This window comes from Adiantum capillus-veneris, chromosome 12 (genome assembly GCF_014529385.1).
Source record: "Adiantum capillus-veneris isolate H3 chromosome 12, ASM1452938v2, whole genome shotgun sequence".
Classification (NCBI taxonomy): Eukaryota; Viridiplantae; Streptophyta; class Polypodiopsida; order Polypodiales; family Pteridaceae; genus Adiantum; species Adiantum capillus-veneris.
This window is the reverse complement of record NC_140942.1, coordinates 147705871-147731967: the sequence shown is the minus strand read 5'-3', so window position 1 is coordinate 147731967 and position 26097 is coordinate 147705871. Positions and strand designations below refer to the sequence as shown.

The following is a 26097-nucleotide window of genomic DNA, read 5'->3' as shown; positions in this document are numbered from 1 at the left end:
GGTGAGCCAATGAGTAGAGGCGAATAACTCATCCCTCATAACTTTGCCCATACTTCTTCCCCAAAAATTATCTTGGTGCTACAATCCAATTGCATTGGAGCAAACATTTCGAATTGATTGTTTATGGGAAGGTGCTCTAAGTTATTCGCTTCCGCCACATGTGCTTATGGTTGTTCTTAACCTATGGCTCGATTGAAAGCATAGTAATGTTTGGCGGCGTGATATTTCACCTCGCAAACAAAATGATGAAACCATCGTTCAAGGTTTGTACAGTTTCATACCTTTGGTTAGGAGGCCCTATAGTCTACACTTTTAGTGGGTGGCAAGTGCTTCAGAGACTTTGCTCAATGGCTCTATGTGTGTGAAACTGCCCTAAGAAGCCAATCTAACCAAGAAAGATTTGATTCGTGGACACTATACTAAAGAGTTTAACAAATTATAGTTAAGAGAATGATATGGCATAGTGTCAACGGAAATTTTTTAATCTCTGCAGTGACTCCTACACACGCTATACGGAGAGGTATCGAGCTCAGCTTTTGCTTTTTCTTTCTCTTTTGCACAAGGGAAGGGAGCATCGTTAAAAGAGGCGTCTTGCTTGCTGGACTCCTTTCTTCTCTCCTCCTCTCTCTCTCTCTCTCTCTCCCTCTCCCTTCTGGCTATGGCGTGTTTCTGTTTGTCCTTCTCCTCCATATCTTGTTTATCATGAGTAAATCCTGCTTCGCGTGATTTTTGGTTCCTCTCCTTTTTTTTTTTGCAGAGTTGAAGTCCGCCATGGCTCTGTGCTTAGAGATCCCCATCGGCTTCAAGCTGGCTAAGCAAGTGCAGCATTTGCCTCCAAATTTGGGCCGTTGAAAGAGAAACTCTTCGTGCTCACGGCCGCTGTGTTACTTCTGTATATCTTTCCAAGCTCTAATTCTGCTGATCATTTCTCTTGATCACCTGAAAGCGAGTGTGTCTACGTGTGTGCGTGTTGAGTGCGCATGCTTACAGATAAATTTGAGGGAAAATTAAATCTGCGAATCCATGGCTTGGAGTTTCTCTGTGGATTCTGCGAAGGAGCATCTTCCAGGGCTGGTCTCAACTGCGTCAACATCAATGTTCAGAGGTATTTTGCCCACTGCTTCAAACGATGGTAGTTAAGGTTCCGCATGATGATTTTGATCATTTACACGTCTCTAGATGCCTGCTTTCTCACATTTGGGTTTGAGGTCACAGTCACGAAGTATCTTGGCTATGCTTGATGTGTATATGGTACGGCTTGAACACAATTGTTAATTTAAAGTACACGTATTGGGGGTAAACCAGCTTCGCAGCCTGCCTTTATTGCTCTAAAACGATGGCATTAGTAGGTCTCAAATGGGAGGAGGACTGCCATCTATGTGAAGTTCTCAAGAGAGAAAATATATTCACCACCTATCCTAGTTTCAGTTGAAAAAAAGCCCCAAAACTATGAGATTAAGAAGGCTATTAGCTTATTGCTTTTGATGATAATAACTTAACAATCAAAAGCACTTCTCACAAATGATGAGAGTATTCTTTTGGCATTCTCGCTTTGGCCATCTTCCCATGGCGTCTGTTTCAAGGGATATATATGGTACAAAGGCACTATGTCGCAAAGTGATGACATGGACGTGGCCCCATTGTATAGAGGCAGCAAGCAGAGGTTTCAATTAAATAGGAGGTAGAGGTAGAAGAATGTGAGGAGCAGTCTAGAGGTGATCATCACTAAGAGGATCATGATTCCACTATTCGAGAAGTTGATGTGGAGAGGAATTTGGAGAATGATAATCTTCTTAGAGTACTTTAAAGATCCTAGATATGCAAAGCACATGAAGAATTAGAGCTGGAGGATAGTGATGAGGCAATGGAAGAGCAAAGGATACTGATCAATACTCGAATCAAAGCTACTACCAAGGACATGAAGACATCCTATTCAAAGGGTGTTTTTGGTGCTAGTAGATGTAGTAGCAACAACATATGTATCAGTAATAGCAACATCTCTCTCAGTAGCAGTAAGAATTGGTGGGGGCTCACTCAACTACCCTGGGTATATTGAGATTGTGCCTCCTTTTCTAGAAATGGACTGGACGGTCAAAATCTTGGATGCAACCGGGAGGCTAAGGGGCTTTTGGAGACTCTTTGTCAGCTTGTATGGGAGGTGTGCAAAGCATGCAGTGTATGATGCCTGGTATGGGAGGTTATCCTATTGGAGCACCGTTTGGAGGTATGGATAGTTTTGGGACGACGCCACCTTTTGGAACCAGCTTTGGTGTAATGGAAACACTCTACTTTGGGCCACACCTTATGATTGGCTTCTTGAGAGGGGTAGAAAGACTATAATGAAGGAGAAAAGAGGGACAAAGTGCCTAGTTTGATGCAGCTATCTTTGAAGGCAACTTCACAGAAGCCTCCAAGGTGAAAAAGGCGTCTTCCTTTCTAAAGGTGATACTCTGTAGTGGCGTCATATTTTGGTTAGATTTTCGTTTGGATAATTATACACATAACTGTCGGTGATTCTCTTTTCAAGCAAACATTTGGTATCCCTATGGGCACCAATTGTGTTGTTTTTCTTGCTAATTTGTATCCTTTTACTTATGAGTTTGATTTTATGAAGCGTCTTGTCCTTGCTAACACTCGCCCCATATTTTTTGTACAAGTTATGCAATGTAAGATGCTTTGTAGATAATCTTTTTGTTCCTGGCGTTCCTTCTTTTCAAGATTTTTTGTACTTGAATTCGAGTTCTGCAGGTGGAGGAATTTATCCTTAGGAGTTTTGTGAATTTTAATGGTACCACAAATACTGATTGTTGTGCCTTTTTAGACCTTAAGATTTTTCAAACTCCCTTGCGATTCGAAGTAGATATCTATGGTAAACGCTTTGAACCGGAATATGCCAATCTAAATATCATCCGTATGCCTTACATTTTTTCGAACATTTCTCTTTTAGCTAAATACGGTGTCATTTGCTCTCAACTATTTAGATAATTTCGTCTTTGTTCTAGTAAATCTACTTTTGTTGTTCAGTCGTGCCATCTTTTTTCTTTACTTGTTGAGAAAGGATACTCTTTCAAAAGAATCATGAAAAATGTTCATTCTTTTTTGAATCTTAATAAGTTTATTTTTAACGGTTCTTCCTTTGAAATCTTTAAGATAATGAGTAGTAAATTCAATGAAAGTGGGGAGCTTAAAAGCCACTTATTGTTTGCCTTAGTAACACACTATTTTGATGTTGTAATCTCATTCAATAATTTAGTAATTCCTAATGGCTTCAAACAAATAAATTCACTCTCGATATAGTGCAAAGAAACTCCAACAAGAAGAAAAAGCTAAAAGAAAGCTAGAAGAAAGGTAATGAATACAAATGTGTCAATGCATACTCCCCCACCTCAAGAAAATTCTTTTGACTTTCCATTTCTATTGGTCTTTTCATTTCCTTAACTCACTAGTCACCCTTCACTTATGCATTTGAGATGTTTTAAAAGGATTTTTATTTTTTCGAGATTGGGGAAGCCTACTAGTGCTTCTAGTATTTTTGCTCTAGCTTGACAAATGCTAGTCTTTATCATGGCTGAGTATGCCCATCACCTCCGGAAGGTGATAGAAACTCAGCTCGTTGGTTTTAAAGAGTATTTTCAAAGCATAAATGACCTCTATACAAACTTGCACCTACTCTTGGGCATTGACGACGTGAGTAGGGATGTTATAGCTCTTGTTTAAGTTATGCATGATAAAGGTGATAATTTTATTTTTCTTGTTTGGACAAGTAGCTCACATCGGGACTTAAGAATTTGTTCCTTTAGAAGTTGTTGTGTGGAGTGTGATTTCTAGGATTAAGTCTTTGCAATATCTTATCCTTTTTAGTTTAAAGTTGAGTACTTGTTTCAAGTTTTAGCCAAGTAAGCTACTTTAATGTCACGTGCGCACTACAATTGTGCCACGTGGACAAGCTTTTGCTACAGTCTAGGTCCATCTTAGTTTAGCTTTTTAGGACCTAGCCTGGCACTATGTAATCCTCTAGTAGGAGTTGCATGTTCAGGCAGGCCCTCTCTTGCACATTACAAGTCATTTCAGCGTGTGAACGGTCTCTTAAGTTATTCACAGGTGACTTTTAGGCATTATTTGTCAAGGACGTGGGATTGATTTATGCACTGCTCAACCCAGCTTTGCTTGAGTATATATGTGACTTGGGGTTTCAGCCAGTGTTATCGGGGAATGCCATCCCATGGGCAAGGAACGTCGGAACGGCGTTCCAAGGGGTGTTCATGGCCTGGAACGGCCCGGAACGGCTAGACGTTCCGGACGGGCATGTGTGTTTTATCTTGTGAGCCTCCCCCTTATCAAATGCCCCTCCCCCCACCCCTTACCTTTACAATGCACACTAGCTTTCAAGAGCCAAGGCTCAAGCTCTACCCTTTCGAGTCTTGACCTCTAGCGTCTTTCAAGCTTTCAAGTCTAGACTCTACAAGGATAAAAGCTCTCTTCCTCTCTCCCTCTCTCTCAAGCTCTTTCCCTCTCTCTCGACTTTCAAGCTCTCTCCCCCTCCCCCCCCCCCCCCCCCCCCCCCCCCCCCCCCCCCCCCCTCTCCCTCTCCCCCTCTCAAGCTCTCAAGTCTACTCGACACACGTTTGCCATAGTAAGGTTGAATGGTCTTCAAATCAAGTTTTTTGTGAGTATTAGAGTCAAAGGACTCTGATACTAGTTCTATTCAATCACACAAAGCTAAAAATTGCATTATTTGGGTGTTTTTATGCCTCCCATTCCGCGCCGTTCCCATTCTGACCCCTCGCCATTCCCCCATTCGGCGGGAATCCTGTCGTCGTTCCCGTTCCACGTTCCGGGTAACTTTGGTCTCACCTCCTAAGGCAAGGAGGAAGAAGAAAGTACTACTAGCAGTCAGTACCGCAGCACCAGCACCAAAAGGACCTGGCGTTTTCAGCCCTTAGCCTAATCGCGAGGGTTACCACCTCAGCACTCCAGCGTTTTCCTCATCAGTACCTCAGTGATTTCAGCCTTTTCGGCCAGCAAATTCGGCACTTCAGATCAGCGTTTTCAGCCTGCAGTAGAACGGCGTTTTTAGCATCAGCATCAGTTTTTAGAATCTTCAGATTTCAGCCTCTGTCGCATCAGGTAGCAGATTTCAGCGTTTTCAGCATTCAGTCCATAGCCTTGTAGCACCAAGTATCTACCGCAGTACCCCTCAACATCTATAGCAGTACCCATCAATATCTCCGCAGTACCAAGCATCTCTAGCAAGCATCTCAGCAATACCAATCAATTCTAGCAAGTACCCATCAACATCTCAACATCTAGGATCATTGTAACAACATTGTGCAAGTAATAAAAGCAAGTACTTGTGTCACGTGCGCACTTCACTTGCGCCACGTGGACATGCTTCTGCCATAGTCTAGCATCAGACATAGCCTAGCTTAGGACTGAGCCTGGCACTTTGTGAGCCTCTAGCAGGACGTGCACGTCCAGGCAGATTATAGTTGCATACCCGCTCTTGCACAAGAACAATCATTGCATCATGCAGACATTTTACCGCGTGACCCACCTCTTATAAGTCATTTTATTAAAAGTGACTTTTGGAATTCTTTTTGTAAGTTTGTTGGGAAGTTTGTCCTACCCAGCATATGATTTCTATAAATGAAACCCATTGGGCACTCAATAGAAGCAGAAGAAGCAGGGACATAGAAAGGGTAGGCACCCGCAGCAAAGCAGGCAGGCACCGTGAGGCTCCGCAACCTTTTCTCAACAGTTCAGCCCAGCGTTTTCAGGATCAGCAGTTCAACATTTTCAGCCCACACTCATTAGCGTTTCATTTTTCAGCCCTTAGCTTCACCGGACCGCAACTCCCTGTTGCAGTTCGTCACCGCATTGACCAACCAGCAGTAGATCAGCCTGGCGTTTTCAGTTTTAAGCCAAGACAGCTAGTGTTTTGCAATTCCAGCCCATATCAGCCAGCGTTTTGCATTCTCAGTCTTTGTACAACGCGGCGGTTGTAGATCAGCCCCTCAGTACCGCCACAGTAGCAGATCCATAGCAAAGCATCTAGTGTTTTCAGTTTTCAGCCTTGACGCCATCGTCGTCATCAACATCGTCAACGTCATCGCAATCCCTATCTTGACGACGACACCTTCATCATCGTCATCGTAGATCCCTATCTTGACGACGACACCTTCGTCATCGTCATCGCAGATCCCGGACTCGACACGACACCATCGTCGTCATCATCATAGTCTCCATCGTCATCGTCGTCGACATTGTCATCATCAAGTTTACAGCATCTAGACCATTTGTATCAGCATTGTGCAAGAATAAAGGAAGTACTTGCTCCGGCAACAGAGCAAAGGGGCCCTTGAGGGTTGGGACCCGACATCCTTGTGTCGCCTCTTTTCTCTCTCTTTCTTTTAGTTCAGTTTCGTTCTTTCAAGTGAAATAAAGTAGTGTCCCTTGTGTTTGTGTGTGGAGTACTAGATCCGAGCAAATCCTTATTCTCTTCCGCTACACCTGACATTGGTATCAGAGCTTTGTGTGCGTTGCACCTGACATTGGTATCAGAGCTCTGTGTGCGCTACACCTTACATTTGTGTGCGTTGCACCTGACATTGATATCAGAGTCTGTGTGTGCTTCGGCTTCGCGAACTCAAGGGAAGAACCATCAAGAACGAAGAACCTTAAGTACCAAGAAGAACCAAGAACCTCAAGAACTCAAGAACCCAAGAAGAACTGAACCCAAAAAAACCCAAGCATGACCAAGGACTCAAGGAACCTCTCTCGGTTTTATTTCCCGAAAGAATCTGAGTCTCGACCATGGACTTACGAGATCCCATCTTCATTGCCATGCCTTTGAAGGGAGATCGACATCGGATACAATCATACATGAAACCCCAGATCTTGAGTACCAAGATCTCCTAGCCTTGTATACGGATATGGAAGGAGTTGGAGACAGGATCCCTAACCTCTTCTGCATTTGCATTTGCATGTAGCATGCATCCACTTCCGTTGACAAGAAACCCTTGCATCCTTGCCTTTCAACTTCACCGGCAACGTTTTCACGACAGGACTATTCGGGTAAGCACGAAGGTTGGTATTCTGCGACAGTAGTAAGGCTACCTAGTAACTCGTATGGTCGGTGTTTACATTGCAACAATACTACATCCGTAGTATCCACGGGTTTGGGGTGATGCATCCACGGCATCAAAAGCATTCATCAGTCAACATCAGAAGTACGGACAGAAGTTCGATAGCCGTGCGTCACTTTTAACGGGGGGGGATGTCACGTGCGCACTTCACTTGCGCCACGTGGACATTCTTCTGCCATAGTCTAGCATCAGTCATAGCCTAGCTTAGGACCGAGCCTGGCACTTTATGAGTGTAAGGTGCAGCGGAAGTGAATGTTGAACTTTGCTCAAGATGAGTGCTCCGAACTGTGCTCAAGGGTTCCTTTTACTTACGGAAGGGAGAGCCATCCGTTCCTTTAGTGAGAAAGTGCAAATGATCACAAACAAAGTGGTAAACACTGTGAATGAAGGTGCTGAGACTGAGAGACAGAGAGACAAGAATACGACAACAGAATGTTGTCAAACCCTCCTCCGAAGGCCCCACTCTCTATGGCGAGAGCGGTCTACTATTGATTGCACAAATCTCTACAATGCTTTGGACTTGTCGATGATGTCGACGACGACGAGACGGGCTGAAATTTGAAAACGCTAATGGCTGAAATCTGCAAATCTTGTATCTGTTGAATTCTAACTCTATGTCGATGACGACGATGCAACGAAAACGCGCTGAAAACGCAGATGCTGAAATCTGCGTTTTCCAGGCTGAATCTGCAAACCTTGGCTGATTTGATCGTGCGGCGAGGATCTACTGCGGGAAGGTGAGATCTTCGAGGTTTGGGGGTTCTACTGCGGAGTCTGATTGCTGAAAACTGAAAACGTTGATGCTTCTAGTTGTTCTGTCGCGACGAATTTGCAGAACGCTATGTTGCTCTGCTGATCCAAAAACGCTAGGCTTCTTGCTGTCCTGATGCAAAAACGCTAGGTGAATTGCTGTGCTCTGCTGTCGCCAGGTTGATATGCAAGTTGCAAAACGCTAGGCTGATCTGCAAATGCATGAAAACGCTAGGTTGACTGCCCGGGGGGTCTTACTGAGAAGGTGCACTGCTGGACATAGGTCCTTGCTGCCTCTTCTGCCAGAGAATGCTAGCGCTAGGGTTTCTTATATACTTGCTTGTCAAATTGCCCTATCCATTTTCCCAACAAAAGTCACTTAATAAAAATAAGTGAAAAATGGCTAAAATAGGAAAAATAGGTTTTCTGCATGGTAAAATGCTCTTGATAGAATCTGTTGGTAATGCTGATGATCATGCTGTGCGCAATCAAAGGATATGCATCTACTCTAAGTGTTTGGGCATGCACGGTCTGCGAACAGACTCACAAAAGTGCGAGAACAGTTCCTAAGCTAGGCTGACTGAACCCATGTCATGAAGTAGACAGTGAACCTCTAGCAGGACGTGCATGGCATAGTTGCATACCCTCTCTTGCACAAGAACAGTCATTTCATCATGCATGCATTTTACACGTGAACCACCTCTTATAAGTCATTTTATTAAAAGTGACTGTTGGAATTCTTTTTGTAAGTTTGTTGGGAAGCTTGCCCTACCCAGCATATAATTCCTATAAATGAAACCCATTGGGCACTCAGTAGAAACAGAAGAAGGAGGGACATAAAAAGGGCAGGCATCCGCAACAGAGCAGGCAGGCACCCTCAGGCTCCCCAACGTTTTCTCAACAGTTCAGCCCAACGTTTTCAGCATCAGCAGTTCAATTTTTTCAGCCCACAACCTTAGCGTTTCAGTTTGTAGCCCTTAGCTTCGCCGAACCGCAACTCCCTGTTGCATTTCCTCGCCGCATTGACCAACCAGCAGTAGATTTGTAATGTGCAGCGGAATGAATGTTGAACTTTGCTCAAGATGAGTGCTCCGAACTGTGCTCAAGGTTCCTTTTACTTACGGAAGGGAGAACTTTCCGTTCCTTTAGTGAGAGAGTGCAATGGACACAAACAAAGTGGATGAACACTGTGAATGAAGGTACATGAGACTGAGAGATAGAGAGAGAAGAGAATACGACACCAGAATGTTGTCAAACCCTCCTCCGAAGGCCCCACTCTCTACGGCGAGAGCGGTCTACTTATGATTGCACAAATCTCTACAATGCTTGGACTTGCCGACGATGTCGACAATGAGACGTGCTGAAATCTGAAAATGCTAATGGTTGAAATCTGCAAATCTTTATCTGCTGAATTCTGACTCTATGTTGATGACGACGGTACGACGACGACGCGGTGAAAACACAGATGCTGAAATCTGCGTTTTCCGGGCTGAATCTGTAAACCTAGCGGAATCTGACCGTGCGGCGAGGATCTGCTGCGGGAATGTGAGATCTGCGAGGTTCGGGGGTTCTTCTGCGAGTGCTAAAGGCTGAAAACTGAAAACGCTGATGCTTCTGCTGATTCCGTCGTGGAGGAACTGCAAAACGCTAGTTGCTCTGCTGTCTCAAAAACGCTAGGGTTGAAGTTGGTCTTGTTGCTGCCGGTTGTCCTGCAAATGCAAAACGCTAGGCTTCTTGATTGGTCTTGCTGCTGCCGGGGCTGATCTGTTGTGCAACAATTGCCAGGCTACTTAGAAGAAAACGCTAGGTCCTTGCAGATGCAAAACCATTAGCCTTGCTGATGGGGGGGGGGGGGTTCTTGCTCAGAAAGTTACCTGTTGAGCGGTGCTCCTGCTGTTTCTTTTGCCAGAAAGTGCTAGCGCTAGGTTTTTATTTATACAAACTTAGCAAAATTGCCCTACCTACTTTCCAACAAAAGTCGCTTAAAAATAATAAGTGAAAAATGTCAAAAATAGGGAAAATAGGTCTATGCACTGTAAAAATGCTCCTAATGGATTCTGATGGGAATCTAATGATCATGCTGTGTGCAACCAGAGGATATGCATCTAATCTAAGTGTCTAGACATGCACGGTCTACGAACAGACTCACAAAAGTGCCAGATCACTTCCTATTCTAGACTGACTTGACTGAATTGAACCTTGGTTGTGCTGTAGCTTGTCCACAGACACATAGGCTTGGATGTGTCACGTGTAGAGTTACCCGGAACGCGGAACGGGAACGGCGACGGGCCTCCCTGCGGAACAGGGGAACGGGAATGGGCCCGGAACGGGAACGGCGCGGAACGGCAGGCTAAAAAAACACCCAAATATTATTTTTTTTAGCGTTATGTGTTTGAATACAAGTAGTATTAGAGTCCTTTGACTCTAATACCCACAAAAAACACGATTCGAAGACCATTTAACCTTATTATGACTTGATTGGGATGTGAGGCGCCCAGAGTACATAGCCAGATGAACAACATAGCCAGATGAACAACAATGAGCAAACACAATGCCCATAGTACATACACAATGCTCTCAAATAATTGCAAGAGTAGTAGTCAGAGATAACACTTTGGAATTAATTATGGCTAACATAGTAACAAGCCTCAAGGGCCGCCAGCGGCCAAGGTGCTACAAAAAAACCAAAGGGGGGCAAAGTTCAAACCAGACTTCAGTGACCACAATACCAAAAGACTGAAGGTGACAAATACCATAAAGATGCTAGTAGCTACAAATGGCAAAGAGGGCAAGGCTCAAGCAGCCATACAAAAAGGTGGATAAATGGCAAAGACTCAAGACTCAAGAGCCACTAGCCTGAGAGGCCTCCCAATCCGTAGTAGCCGGCTGTAAATCATGCACATCCTCCCATTCCTCATCATCGAGGTCTAGGTCCGGCTCGATCTCAGCCACAGATGAAGTACCTGGTGTTGGTGGATGTGCATCTCCACCCGCCTGAGAAGCCTCTTGCTCCATCTCCCACTGTGTAAAAGGATCTGTCTGTTTGTCTGTACTCTTGCAAAGCATTTTCAAATTTGCGCTGACGAAGACAAGATCATTAGCCTTCTCCACTCCAAGCCGATTCCTCTTCTTGGAAGCAATGTGGCTAAAGGTACTCCACAATTGCTCCAAGCATGAGGTACTAACTGACTGGCTGAGAATACGGATCGCCAATCTCTGAAGCTCAGGGCCATCATAGCCATACTACATAGTCCTCCCACCAAAGCACTGAACCTATTTTCCTGCGATCAATCTGAGCATCTGGACTGCCAAATGACCCTCGCATCTCTCTGTACTGTCTTAGCTGATCTCTGACAATGCGTCGCCCATCTCTGTCTAGAACCATCTTGTTTAAGATCTCTGTAAATTGGTTCATGACTTCCCTATCTGTCTCTTGCCCTGCACCTTGGAACTCTGGATCCACCATGTACGCTGCCCCGTGTAAAGGAGAGGCATATGAATTCCACCTCGAGCTGCAAAGCGCATGGATCTCCTCATATCGCTCTGCGTTCGGCTCAAGCTGTGCAAGCTGCTCAATCATGCGGTCCATTGCCTCATAAATCTTGCCGATGCAAGGATCCATGCCATCCAGAACTCGAAGCAAATGAACCACCGGTTTTACCTGTGCATCTAGACTCTTGAGCTCCTTCCAGAACTCAAGATCCTCTGCCTTATCCTTGCACAAAATCCCTGCAACTGTCTTTGCATCGGGGGAGGTGGTGAACTCATCACTGATGAAGACCTGTCGGACCGCATTTTGACATTCAGACAGCCTGCGTACAAGAAGAAAGTTGAATGCGAAGCGGGTATCTGAATACTTTAGAAGCACTTTGCCGCCCGACCTCTTGAGGTACTCACTCCGAACCAAGTTGTGATTGTTGATGAAAGTAACCATCTTCACTGCATCAGCAATGACTGGAGCAATCCAGTCTAGCTTGCCGATGTCTTTCAGAAGGTTGTTCAAGCAGTGTGCCATGCAAAAGCACACTGTCACATGTGGATAGTGGCCCTCTATGATAGCTGCTGCTGCCCTGTTTGATGCCTCCCCATCTGTGACAAAGGCCACCACGTGTTGCTCACCGATGGTTTCTATGGCCGCTGTCCACTCTGCAGAGAGGACATCGGCGGACTTGCCACTCTCAGTGGCATCATGAGAGTGCACAAAGTACATCTCTCCACTGGAGTATGCGACGAGACCATGGATAGATCTCTTCCTTGTATCGCTCCACCCGTCAGCAATGAGGGAAACGCCATGTTTTGCCCAAAGACGCTGAATGTTGAGGGTTGCTTGCTCCACGATAGCCTTCTCTCGATCGAGCAAGGTGGTTCGGAGAGCCTCTGAAGATGGCGGCACATAGCCGGTGCCATACTCTCCTATCTGTTGCACCATGACTTTCCAATACTCCGACCTATTTCGATCAAACATAGAAGAGGTTAGTATCAAAAAAGTGGAAACGACGATAACGGAAGAAATGAGAGAGAAGATTGATGAATCATAAAACAATGTACATACCTCGCTGCGACAAATGGGATATGGTCGTGATAGAAGAATCGGGCCACGGCCGCATCCACCTCTTCTTTCTTCTTTGGGTCCCAAGAGGTGGTAAGGGTCTTTTGGCGACGAATTGGACCTTTTGAAGATGCACCAACACCTACACCGGGTAGAGAGGAAGAAGGGAAAATGAGGGTCTTTGGATCAATACCTTTGCGTGCCGGCTTGGCTTTATGGTTGAATTGCCGATCCTTTTCCTCGAGCTCCTTCCTCTTCTCGATGGTTACGTTGGCACAAAATTTCACCTCATGTCCCGGCACTCGAAGAAAGTGTGCCCTCACTTTGTCATGCCCCCCTTTCCGCGTGTAAGAGCATAGCTTGCATCCCCATGCACGAGAACCTCCCGCCGCCGACAAGGTGCCCTCCGAGGTCACTTCATCCCACCACGACCATTCCTTCGCCTTTTGAGTGTTGCCCGCATGAACGGAGGGGGTTGAACGAGAAGAAGAGGCCATGGATGATGGATTATCCGTGAAAGAGAGAGCTTGATCTTGAACTTTGAGAGAGAGAGAGAGGGATTGAGAGAGAGAGGCTTGCCGCTTGATTCCGTGAGAGCTTGAGCCTTGAGCCTTGAAAGTTGAGGGTTAGAACTTAGAAGTTAGCCCAAGAGAGAGAGAGGTTGAGAGCTTGAGCCTTGAGGCATGCCGCGGCGCCACACTATGGCTTGAGAGTTGAGAGCAAGCTAGGGAGAATGAGCTTGGCTTGAGAGTTGAGAGCAAGGCTCAAGCAAGGGAGAATGGGCCTTGAGGCTTGATGAGTGTGTGAAGAATGGGGGAGGAGAGGGGCATTATATACTTTTTTGACTGCTGAAAATGGCCGTTGGCTGCCTAACAGTCATTTTTTTCAATTTCAAAAACTGCCGTTTATGGCCGTTGGGGCCGTTCCGGCCGTTCCGATCCGTTCCGTCCCGTTCCAGCCCGTTCCGGTCGTCCCGTTCCGGTGACAGTTTCCAGCCGGAACGCCGTTCCGTTCCGACGCGTTCCAGAAAATCCCAGCCGGCCGGAACGCCGTTCCGGCGTTCCAAGGCCCGAAATGTCCGTTCCCTGGTAACTATGGTCACGTGACATCCCCTCCTTTTTAAAGTGAGGTACTGGTACCGAACTGTATGGCGTCGAGGGAGATCGCCAACAACATCGGGAATCCTGGAAAGGACTCTTCGCCAACCCACTCTGATGTGTGGGTCGTGCGATACTTGAACTTCATAAAGGTCTGCAACGCTTGCTTCTTTGGGCGACACAAAGTCTTCTGTGGCTCCTTCGATGCTTCATCTTTGTCCATAGTCATGCGTCTACCATCTTCAAGAATCTCCGAGGCTGAAAATTCCTGAAACCACTTCCAACACAAAAACTTGAACATACCTATTCCATGTAAAGTGACTGGAAAAAATTTCGTCTTCCTCAAAGACTGTGCATGCCATGTAGATGAACAAATAGACGGAGTGCCAAACCGTTCACCACACACACGCAAACAATGAGATCGAATCTTGTTTTTTGGATCTAAGTCAATCAACTGTGGCAAATCACAATGGACATGCCGATGCTTGATGCTCAATCCGTCTTGTGCTCTTTCGGAAACTGTGTCATGCCAAGGAAGAGACATTGAATGTGACTTCCTTGAATGCAAACAGTTCAACTTTTCATGAGAAATCCGCATACATCCGTGCTCATCCATGAGTGAATCGTACTCAACGAATAATATGGCATGCCTATGAAAAGGGATCACATAAAGACGCTGACTAAAATACAGGAAACGATCACGAATGAAACACTCCAACAATGCGTGCTGACTAATCATGCGAACACATAGTCCTTCTTGTGGGGGTTCTTTGGACCTAGGCTCGAGAGCCAAGATCGGTTCTTCGTGTTTAATCGAATCTTCCTGTGGGGGTTCTGTGGACCTCGACGCGAGAGCTAAGATCGATTCTTTGTGATTGATCGAATCTGCAATGAGGTTGGCTTCACTAGAGAAAGTATCAACTAACACATCATCCGTGTGAACAATCACATCATCTTTATCTTGCAAATCATCATGCTTGTGAGAAATCACATCTCGATCATGCAAATCATCATGCTTGTCATTATCAGGCAATTCATCATGCTTGTCATTATCATTCAAATCATCATGCTTATCATTATCATTCAAATCATCATGCTTATCATAATCATGCAAATCGTGTGTGTCATGCGTTGGAGAAGAAGAGACCGAGAGAGTCTCCTTTTCCCGAATCTCTTGTATCTGTGCTTGCACTTGAGAAAAGAGTCGCAACATCTCTTTCATGTGTCGGTCGTTCATTGCTTTTCTTGCTTTGGTCTCTCGATCAAATTCTGCTTTTCTTTCTTCGGCTTCCAAGCGCGCTTGCTCGTGCTCACGCTCTATGGCTGCCAATCTTTCTTTGTGTTCTGCCTTTCTTTCTACTTTTCGTGCTTCGTGTTCTAACTTCATGTCCATCACCATCTTGTCGAAAGCCTCTATAGGAGTTAGTGCAATCCTTGTCGTAGATGGGGAAGGGTCGGAAAAACCTCCCGGTGAGGAAAATTCTTCTTCGCCACTCCCATGCTCACCACCTCCAAGTGAAGTATCCATTCCGCTTCGAGTGATGACCATCCATTGAAGTCTTGGGTTCTTGTGGGTCTTGGGTTCTTAAGTTCACGAAGAACTTGGGTTCTTGTGGGTCTTGAGGTGCCAATCTTTCTTTGTGTTCTGCCTTTCTTTCTACTTTTCGTGCTTCGTGTTCTAACTTCATGTCCATCACCATCTTGTCGAAAGCCTCTATAGGAGTTAGTGCAATCCTTGTCGTAGATGGGGAAGGGTCGGAAAAACCTCCCGGTGAGGAAAATTCTTCTTCGCCACTCCCATGCTCACCACCTCCAAGTGAAGTATCCATTCCGCTTCGAGTGATGACCATCCATTGAAGTCTTGGGTTCTTGTGGGTCTTGGGTTCTTAAGTTCACGAAGAACTTGGGTTCTTGTGGGTCTTGAGGTTCTTGAGGTTCTTCTTTCGTTAGAAAAGGATCTTCTCTTCACCCAAGTTCTGCTCTTTCCCGCGGGCGCACCCCTTGGCGGCCTTGCGCTCACACCAAGGTTGCTTTTTGCCACCTTACTTCAATTGGCCGGCCGCTAAGTGCACGGTCCGCTCTCAATGAGTGAAAAGAGGCACAAGGGGAGGCTGGACAAGCCCTTCTTTCTTGGGATTCCTGTCACTCTTCAAAAACACAATTAGGAATCGACATGCCCAAGAAGTCTTGGGTTACGTGCGACCATAACAAGCAAAAAAAAAATTATGTGGTTCTTGTGGTTCTTTCCTTGAGTGATACAGAACACTGCCAAAGCTCTGATACCAATGTAAGGTGCAGCGGAATGAATGTTGAACTTTGCTCAAGATGAGTGCTCCGAACTGTGCTCAAGGTTTCTTTTACTTACGGAAGGGAGAGCCTTCCGTTCCTTTAGTGAGAGAGTGCAATGGCCACAAACAAAGTGGATGAACACTGTGAATGAAGGTACATGAGACTGAAAGATAGAGAGAGAAGAGATTACGACACCAGAATGTTGTCAAACCCTCCTCCGAAGGCCCCACTCTCTATGGCGAGAGCGGTCTACTCATGATTGCACAAATCTCTACAATGCTTGGACTTGCCGACGATGTCGACGACGAGACGGGCTGAAATTTGCAAATCTTTATCTGCTGAATTCTGACTCTATGTCGATGACGAGGGTACGACGACGACGCTCTGAAAACGCAGATGCTGAAATCTGTGTTTTCCGGGATGAATCTGTAAATATTGTGGAATCTGACCGTACGGCGAGGATTTGCTGCGGGAAGGTGAGATCTACGAGGTTCGGGGGTTCTTCTGCGAGTGCTAAAGGCTGAAAACTGAAAACGCTGATGCTTCTCTGATTCCGTCGCGGAGGAACTGCAAAACGCTAGGTGCTCTGCTGTCCCAAAAACACTAGGGCTGAGTTGGTCTTGCTGCCACTGATTGTCCTGCAAATGCAAAACGCTAGCCTTCTTGATTGGTCTTGCTGCTGCTGGGGCTGATCTGCTATGCAACAATCGCCAGGTTGCCTGTAGAAGAAAACGCTAGGTCCTTGCAGATGCAAAAACGTTAGCCTTGTTGATGGGCGGGGGGGGGGGGGGGGGGGGGGGGGAGGGGGGGTCTTGCTCAGAAGTTGCCTGTTGAGCGGTGCTCCTGCTGTCTGTGCTGCCAGAAAGTGCTAGCGCTAGGTTTTTATTTATACAAACTTAGCAAAATTGCCCTACCTACTTTCCAACAAAAGTCACTTAAAAATAATAAGTGAAAAATGTCAAAAATAGGGAAAATAGGTCTATGCATTGTAAAAATGCTCTTGATGGATTCTGATGGGAATCTGATGATCATGTTGTGTGCAACCAGAGGATATGCATTTAATCTAAGTGTCTAGACATGCACGGTCTACGAACAGACTCACAAAAGTGCCAGATCACTTTCTCTTCTAGACTGACTTGACTGAATTGAACCCTGGTTGTGCTGTAGCTTGTCCACGGATACATAGGGTTGGATGTGTCACGTGACAATCAGCCTGGCGTTTTCTGTTTTCAGCCAAGACAGCTAGCGTTTTGCAATTCCAGCCCAGATCAGCCAGCGTTTTGCATTCTCAGCCTTTGTACGACTCGGCAGTTGCAGATCAGCCCTGCAGTACCGCCACAGTAGTAGATCCATAGCAGAGCATCTAGTGTTTTCAGTTTTCAGCCTTGACGCCGTCGTCGTCGACACCATCGTCGTCGTCGACATTGTCATCATCAAGACCATTGTACAAGAATAAAGAAAGTACTTGCTTTGGCAACAAAAGCAAAGGGACCCTTGAGGGTTGGGACCCGACATCCTTGTGTTGTCTCTTTTCTCTCTCTCGTCTCTCTCTTTCTTTCAATTCAATTCGGTTCTTTCAAGTGAAGTAAAGTGTCCCTTGTGTTTGTGTGTGGAGTACTAGATCTGAGCAAATCCTTATTCTCTTCCGCTGCACCTCACAACTTGTCTTGGCAACAGAGCAAGGGTGCCCTTAAGGGTGGTTGGGACTTGACATGCAGTGTCGTCTATGTGTGTGTGTGTGTGTGTCTCCTTCATTGTGTGTAGTTCAATTTCTCTTTTCTAGTGAAGTAAAGTAACCTTGTGTTTTGGCGGAGTACTAGATCCGAGCTAAAATCCTTAACACTTCCGTTGCACCTGACATTGGTATCAGAGCTCTATGCGTGCTTCGGCTTCACGAACTCAAGGGAAGAACCAAGAACCTAAGCAAAACCAAGAACCCAAAGAACCTCTCTCAGTTGTTTTTCCCAAAGAAGCTTCGCGTCCCTGCCCCGGACTTACTTGCCCCAAACTTAGTAGCCAGCCTTAGTCCATCGCGCATCGGGCGCCCTCACGTCTTCATCAATATGTCTTTGAACGAAGATCGACATCGGATACATGAAAATCCAGATCTTGAGTACCAAAATTTGCTTGCCTCGTGTGTGGATAACCTTCCTATGCATTCGCATTCGCATGTAGCGTGCATCCACTTCCGTCGACATGGAACCATTTGAAATACCTCCTAGCACCCTTACCTTTCATCCTCACCAGCAATGTTTTCACGATAGGACTATTTGGATGGTAGTACTTGCTCACAAGGTAGTCAACATTAAGGCTAGTATTCTGCGATAGTAGTAAGGCTACCTAGTAACTCGTATAGTCGGTGTTTACATCGCAGCAATACCTACATCCATAGTATCCACAAGTTTGGAGGAGTTTTCATCGGCTTATGTATCCACAAGCATCAGAAGCATTCTGCATCTGAAGTATAGAAAGTATCCACAGATAGAAGTTCGGTAGTTGTGTCTCACCTTTAATAGGGGGATGTCATGTGTGCACTATATTTCAGCCAGGTGGACAAGCTTCTGTTAAAGTTCTTGGTCAGTCTTAGTTTAGCTTAGGATCTAGCCTGGCACTTTGTGGGCTTCTAGCATGACGTGCATGTTCAGGTTAGAGTTTTGGCATCTTGGCTTTTAGGTAATTTTTTTAACTTATTTGTCAAAGTCTGGGTATGGCAATTTACTGAGGCTTCTATATATGCAACCCCTTGCCTCCATTGTATTACACATTTAGTCACTCATTGCCAAGGTTAAGTGGTTCAGGAGACTCTCTCTCTCTCTCTCTCTCTCTCTCTCTCTCTCTCTCTCTCTCTCTTGCGATCTCGAGTTCAACTCTCCTCGTCAGCTAGATATTTAAGTTCTATTTAAGTTCTCTTAGGATAGTTTCCTACGACGTTAAAACTCTCTTCTTCTCGGGTGTGTGTGTGTGTGTGTGCGTGCTAATAAAAAGAGAAAAATGGTATAACCTTTTTATCACCCAAGTGTGGTAGATTGGTTATGCCATTTTCCTCTTGAGTAACAGGTCTTGAGTGCAACTCTCCTCCTCGGCTAGATCTTTAAGGTCTCTTGGGATAGTTTCCTACGATGATAAAACTCTCTCTCTCTCTCTCTCTCTCTCTCTCTCTCTCTCTCTCTCTCTCTCTCTCTCGTGCTCACTCTTCTTGGTCTCTATGCTTTTGCATCGTCGACTTTGACATGGTATTAGAGCCCTTGGTGGAGCTCCGTGCTTGAAGAACCTTGGTGGAGGCTGAGTTGCACCTTGAGAGGAGGAGCAAGTTGAAAAGAAGGCCCTCGTCGCCATCATTACCTTCCCACCCTTTGTCGCTAGCGTTTCGTGGCAAATTTCCCTTGGTAGCACAGGTGAAAGCCCCTCCTCGCCTAGCGTTTCAAAACGCTGCCCAATTGGCGGCTTTGGTGTTGCTTTGTCTCCTTACCCCCCCCACGTGCACTTGGAGCCAACAGCGCCACTAGCGTTCCAAAACGCTTGAAACGCTAAGGTGGGAAGCGTCTTCAAACGGCAGCTGCACCATCGCGAGCCAAAGGCGTTTTCGCTGCGTTCTAAAACGCCCGCAAGAGAAGCTTTTTTGTCGATGCCATTGACCTCGTCCCACCTTGCCCTTGCGTGTCGAAACGCCGCACTTAACGGTGCCGACCCTTCCCCTCTTGCCTTGCTGTGTTTTAAACTCTAGAGCCAACAAAGAGCTCAAGCAATGAGGGGCATTGAGTCCCAGCGTCACCATGAAACGCGTTTCGACAGGTCGGGGCAGGTGAAACGTTTGGGGCCTTGAAACATTTCGCTCACCAAGTGAAACACAAGTCGTTTCACTAACAATAAGTTACCATAGGTTTAGTTTCAAAGTCACTAAACGCATGTTTCGGTCTCACATTTCATTGTGCTAGATCTAAATTTGGACTGAAACATTTCGTGGTGAAACTCCACGTTTTAGGGGGAAACGTTTCGGCCTTGAAACGTTTCGCAGTTACGTTGGCATTGACAGAAGTTCTCTTGGCTTTGGGAAGTGAAATAGCGTTTTGAAAAAAAAGGGAAATTCAAGCAATTTGGGGCACGAACTGGACAGAGGAAGTCTTTGTTTTCGGCAGTGGCTTTGAGCCAACCTTGCGGCCACTTTTGAAGAAATTTCTTGGTGCGGCTTGGGAGACGAAGAGGCGAAGTTTGGAGCTTAAGAGAGGGATAGCAGAGTTTGTGGAGCCCACTTCGTGTGGAGCTCTCTGTGTAGAGGAATGGAACGGCTTGGAGGTTTATTTTACGGCTTGGTTAGTGCAGCCATCCTTGGAGTGCGAGAAGGATTCCCAGAGTTCCGGATCTCACAACTTCAACATGGCCCCCCCCTTGCTCGAGCACTGATAACCTCCCACTGTTAAGAGGTTCATTTTTGTGAATAGTAAAAAATAGGAAAGAAGCAGCTGTTTGGATTATTCAAGGTTAGTAAGTTTGTCGTTTAACAACTGTTGAGCGCCCAATTTTGCTATAATGTGTCTCTGTACAATTTTATTTTATTTTTTTTGAATTTCATAATTAATGCTTGCATTAGCAATTTTACCAGGGGCTCATTGTAGGAAAATTCTTTAGGCATACGAATCAGGGCTACCAAATGAGCAGTTCTTTTTATATTACTGTACTTTGTAAGGTGCTAGGCTACACTAATTGCTTCATTAGGCCAGTTGAAAGGCTCTCAGCCACGCACAATGGTCCTGAGTGTGCACATGTTTTAATCAATATTAACATGGATGCTAGCTATAGAGGGAGGAAAAAGTTATATTTAGAGAGGGGAAGCGCAGCTCCTCTATGGACTCTACTAAAAAGAATAGTTTATTGACTCCGTGCTGCAGATTCTTGCAAGGGATTGAAGAAGCGCCCTTATCAATGTGTAGGAACAAGTGGTATCGATAATGACAATATAAGAGACAAGAACCGTCGACTAACTGTGGAGCAAATAAACTTTCTGGAGATGAGCTTTAATGCCGATCTCAAGCTGGAGCCAGAGAGAAAAGCTCTTATTGCTAAGCAGCTTGGGTTGCGACCCCGCCAAGTAGCAATCTGGTTCCAGAATCGACGTGCGCGTTGGAAAAATAAGCAAGTAGAACATGATTTTGAGACGCTCAAGGCCAATTATGATGCCGTAGTAAAGGAAAAGGAGAGTTTAATCAAGGATTATGAGTCAGCTGTGGAAGACAACAAGAGGTTGCAGGCGGAGGTGAAAAATTATCAGCTTTATCATATATATCATATAATGCATCTGCCCATGCACATGCACATTTGCACATACACACACACACACAAATGCATGCCAGAATTTGTATGCTGATGCACACACATCTTCCCCCCACCACTCCCCCTCCCTCCCCAAATGGTTTCTTTTGATACGGACAGAAGGCAAGGTCAGTGATTGTTGTACTGTAAATGTAGATTTTTCTACAGGGTATTAACTTGTTTAGGGATGTCAAAGCATTCCCTTATTTGATAAATTGCTCATTTTGTGATTATGGCGGCAACATTATGTTTTCCTTTCAACATTATAAATGTCCGCATGAATTTGGTTGCAGGTTGCTCGCCTAACTAACCTGCTTCAAGATATGAAGGACACAGATGTTAATAATATACAATCATTGATGAAGGAAGAGCAGCGAAGTGGCAACTGTGAGCTCATGTCTCCCACTAAGTCAGCAGATTGTCAAAGCGAAATCGATGATTTAATCATGCCAACAGATGCAGGAAAGGTTGCCATGACCAACTGTTCGTTACAAGAGCTTAATGCAAGCATTGCATGTGGTGTGAGGGCTGAAGGTGAATGCGCATTTTTCATGTCATCGGAAAATGTTTTTGGCAGCTTGCCATTACTTGTTCAACAGCTCATAGCAAATGGGCACTGCTTTGAGGATGCTTACAACATCTATCTGGGATGTGAGTATTTTGGCGGAGGATGGAGATGATAGTCATACTAAATTATATATTAGTGCTTATGCACTTCTTGAGTGCGTGAGTTGATTGTCTTGTCTGTCGGGGAGTATCGACGATCACAATAAGCAGCCTTCCGCATTTGTAATCAGCTTTCCTCAATGTTGAAGCACTTTGCAAAAAGAGGTCTATGATTGTCTGTGATAGTGGATTGCCAACGTAATTCATACGCGTATGGAGGAGTGCTTAGATCATTAATGGAAAGAAGTTTGTTCAGCTCAAGGTACTACTTTGTATGTGTTAATACAAAAGTCAACGTTGTTGTTGCAGAATGTCCTACTTTTGAGCTATGATAATGGTACATCATGACCTCAAAGGTACTAGTTTCTTACATAAAAGTTTGTGTGTTCCTTAAAAACTAAGTTTACCATGTTTTGCTACGGTGTGTCTCACTTTTGAGCTTAGCTCAGAAAGCGATAATTACATTATTACAATTAAGGTACTAGTTTCTTGCATAAATTGTCTGTTTTACTAAAAAAGTAAGTCGACCTTGTTATGAGCAGCCTTACTTGTAAATTTCATTGCTTATGGGAACGAGTGCATGACCTGTCCTCTGGACCAGAGAGAAGTCATTTTTTGACAGCCCACGTCATTTAGTATATAAAAAAAAGGTGACAATGGGTGTGGTTTCTTTGATAGCAAGCTGTTACTTGCAGTTCCTTTGTTTGTTGCATAGATTGAAAGGGGGTAGGTCTTGTAACTTTTTGTAACTTAGCCTCAATACGAGGATGTATGTGTGCTCATGAAATTATTTCTCAAACTGAGACAAGAAGCCTATGTAGAAGATGAAATCTGTAGGGTTAGACAACAGAAGATGCTGTGACTTATGTTTTAGTAGGAAAAGAAGGGTACTTCAAAAGATGGAGGACTTCTGCTTTTGATATTTAGATTTACAGATTCTAGATTTTGAAAAGCAACAGGAGCCTTGGAATATTTAAATTTTGAAATGTGCGAAATGGATATGTGGAATGCTAGAAATGTGCTTTCAATATCTTTGCCTTAAATACTCTATCGTGGCACATTTCTTCTGTTTGAAATTTATGTCTCCACATAGAATGACTTCCAAAAAAAATTTATTGTGCATCCCACTTTCTTTGTGGGAATCATATTCGGGACACTCCACGCAGTAGATATGCTCTCAACAAGCATCTTGGCGAAGCAAATGGAACAGTCGAAGCTTCCATTAAAGCAAAGTAGTGGAAAATAACAATTGAACCCCTTGCTATCTTTTGCTATGGATATTCTTTCCAATTGTCTCTCTACTTACTATTACCCATAGGCTTTTTGTTTATAAAGCATAATCAAGTGGCTCAATAAAGAGGTGGAAGGCCAATGCTAAGACGAATCCATGGACATACTTGATGCAACTAGTGCACATGCTCAAACCATCTAATATAGATAGCAAGACAAGTGCATGAGCAATTTTATGACAACTAGCAGTAGAATCACATCCAAATCAAGCAATTTGACTCTCATATCTTTGAGGTAAACCAATGCAAATTCATTTTATTGGACTTTCAATATCCCCAAATCCAAACAAAAGACGTAAGACACATAATCATGAAGTCAGAACTCAAATCTGACAAAGTGCTAAAATTATAATTGAGATGGCCCCTCAAACAAGCCTTGTAAATAGCGATTGATGAAAGTCACCCAAAATCCACAATCTTATCACAGGATGTGTAGGTATTTAAAAAGATAAAGTTCATGCAAGAGTATGAGCAAATAAAGCTCATTTTGCCACTTTCGCACATGTAGTAAACACAATTAAAATCACTGAAACTTATTTGATCACTTACTAATTGCTCAAGATAATGAGAGGAAGCTCTAGTGAATATTTCGTTAGCATTGGAATAATACAAAGGTACCTATAAGCTCTATAGTTGTCACCCATTGCAAACACATATTTTTCCCAAATCATTCACAAGGTAATAAGATGTTCAAACATTACAAAGATTTGGCTTTATCCATTGTCCAATGTTCACAAGATTTCTACCCATACTTATTGTGGCTCTACAACTTGGCTAACTAAACTAGCTTTTACAATTGGCAAATATAGCTCACTATACTCTTGGCAATTATAAAGGTCATCTTTATAAATTGCCATGGCTTGGGAGATTTACATGAGAGCTATAATGGCAATAAATGTGTGTGCTCCTGAGAAGTCCTTATGATAACTTTTCTTATGAAACCATATCCTGTCTAGAAATTTGTTGCCTTCGGTTGGGCAGCATCTTCCTTTGAACAAAGATCAATCACATCATACATAAGTCCAAATACCCTACTTTCAGGACCCCATTATAAGATGTTTGATATAGATAAATGTGAGAGATCTTCGAACAGGTCTTGGAAGGTCAAGGACACTATGTTAATACCATAGCAAAATGCAACCACTAAACATCGGCATGAACTTAATTTTGAAGATGATGATTGGATTCTGTTTCGACTTCCAAATCCTCATTTCCAATATACAACAAGCAAGATATGGCAAAAATGAACAAATTACAGGGTTTTTATTGCATTTTGAACAAAATAATGTAAGTTTCCTAAGAAAAAAAGGTGGTTTTATAACCTTGGAGCATGTTTTCTTTAACACACTTTAAACCCACGTGGTATAGGTGATTTCTTGTACCAACAACCAACACCCCCCCCTCGCCCCCCCCCCCCCCCGCCGCCCTTCCCCCCCCCCCGGTTATTCAGCCAAAAGTCATTCTTAAGCATGGAAACGAGCTATCGTGCAATGGTAAGATACCACAAAAGTATTTGATTAGGCTTAAAACTCATTTTTGAAAGATTCAAAATTTATGATGGGAATACACTGTAAAGAACCTACCTTTATTGAAGAGGATCATAAATGCATTCATAAAAATGGTTTGACGTAATTTATATTCTCTCTCTCTCTCTCTCTCTCTCTCTCTCTCTCTCTCTCTCTCTCTCTCAGGTTTTATATGATTCTTAAGACAAATTGGGCTCCACAAGTCGCACTTGTGGGAGCTTGTATCCCTCAGGCATAGAGTAGACTAGCCATTAAATGCAAAATGATGAAGAGAAGCGCTATAAGCAGAAACATGCTCATTACAAAAACATTCCCTCAAGGACCACATAGGGCATACAATTATCACATTCATTTTCAAAAGTGAATCCAAAGTACCTTGACGCTCTTTCCTTTCCCAATGGTTATCGTCGAGGATGACTATGATATAAGGGCAAGGTAGTTTCATCAAAATGGCATTTTTCCGAGAGATTCAAGGAATCATATTAGATAAAAAAATCAACTAAAATAACTAATAATGTTTTCAAATTATTAAAGTGGGAATTTTGGTTAAAAAGTAACGGCTCCAAAAATGCATTGCATGGGGTTATCAAGCCAATGGGATCAACAATGGGGAAAGTCTAAAAACTAAATCTAGAAACATTGAGAAGCAATTAGGAAACTTGTAATGATTTTGTGCAAGGGCATGCACATCTTACTAAGTAGATGAAAAGAAACATATTGGGCTGAATTTGGAAGCTCCCTCTCTCCATCTTTGACCCTTTATTCTAAAATACATAAGATTGAGAAGGTAAATCATACTTAAAAGCCCTTTTATACCTCTGTGGTTTATTTTGCGTCTTTATATCAATTTTACTATCTACTATATAGTGGTGTGTAAATTTGGTCTTTTGCAAGAATCTCTCTTATTTCCACGGCCACATTTAGATCTTCTATGTACATATGTTAACCCTAAGTCTCTTTCAGTCTCGAGGCTTAGCTAGTGTGAACTCCCTTTGTAAGGCTCCATATGCAAGATCTCAATGACAACTCTAGTCCGTGTCTTTTGACATCCCCCATGGGAAAAGGCCCTGACACATATGGCCTAATGTGACTGAGGTGAATCAATGGGTCTAAAAAAAATTGGTGGTGGACCCAGAGGTTTGAAGAATCTTGGTTGTGGATAGAATGGCCTAAAGACCCTTGGTGGTTGGAAGATGAGTCCAACAAATCTAGGAGTGGGAAAGAAGGTTTGAAAAACCTCAATGGAGGGAAGGATGGCATGAATAGGGGGTGGCCTGAGAAATGGCAATGTCACTCTCGGAAGAATCATTTATACTCCTCTAAAATGGTATCCCCTCCCATCTCTAGTTTCTTCACTCTTCCATTTGGTTTTTCTCTTGAATTCTTTCAAGATGTTCACTTTGCGCTTGAGGGGGGGGGGGGAGATTGCAGTCACGGAGGTGGTGAAATAGATACATCTGTATGTTGATCTTCCTTCTC

General features: G+C 44.1%; 1 protein-coding gene across 1 annotated transcript; it reads left to right on the top strand.

Moving 5' to 3' along the window:
• The first annotated feature begins 558 nt into the window (after positions 1-558).
• Positions 559-22114, top strand: LOC147446656 (uncharacterized). Its single transcript, XM_086525847.1, has 3 exons — positions 559-1105; positions 20717-21081; positions 21431-22114. The coding sequence occupies exons 1-3, from the start codon at positions 1024-1026 to the stop codon at positions 21815-21817; spliced, it is 834 nt and encodes a 277-aa protein (XP_086381973.1). The 5' UTR covers positions 559-1023; the 3' UTR covers positions 21818-22114.
• Positions 22115-26097: the final 3983 nt, after the last annotated feature.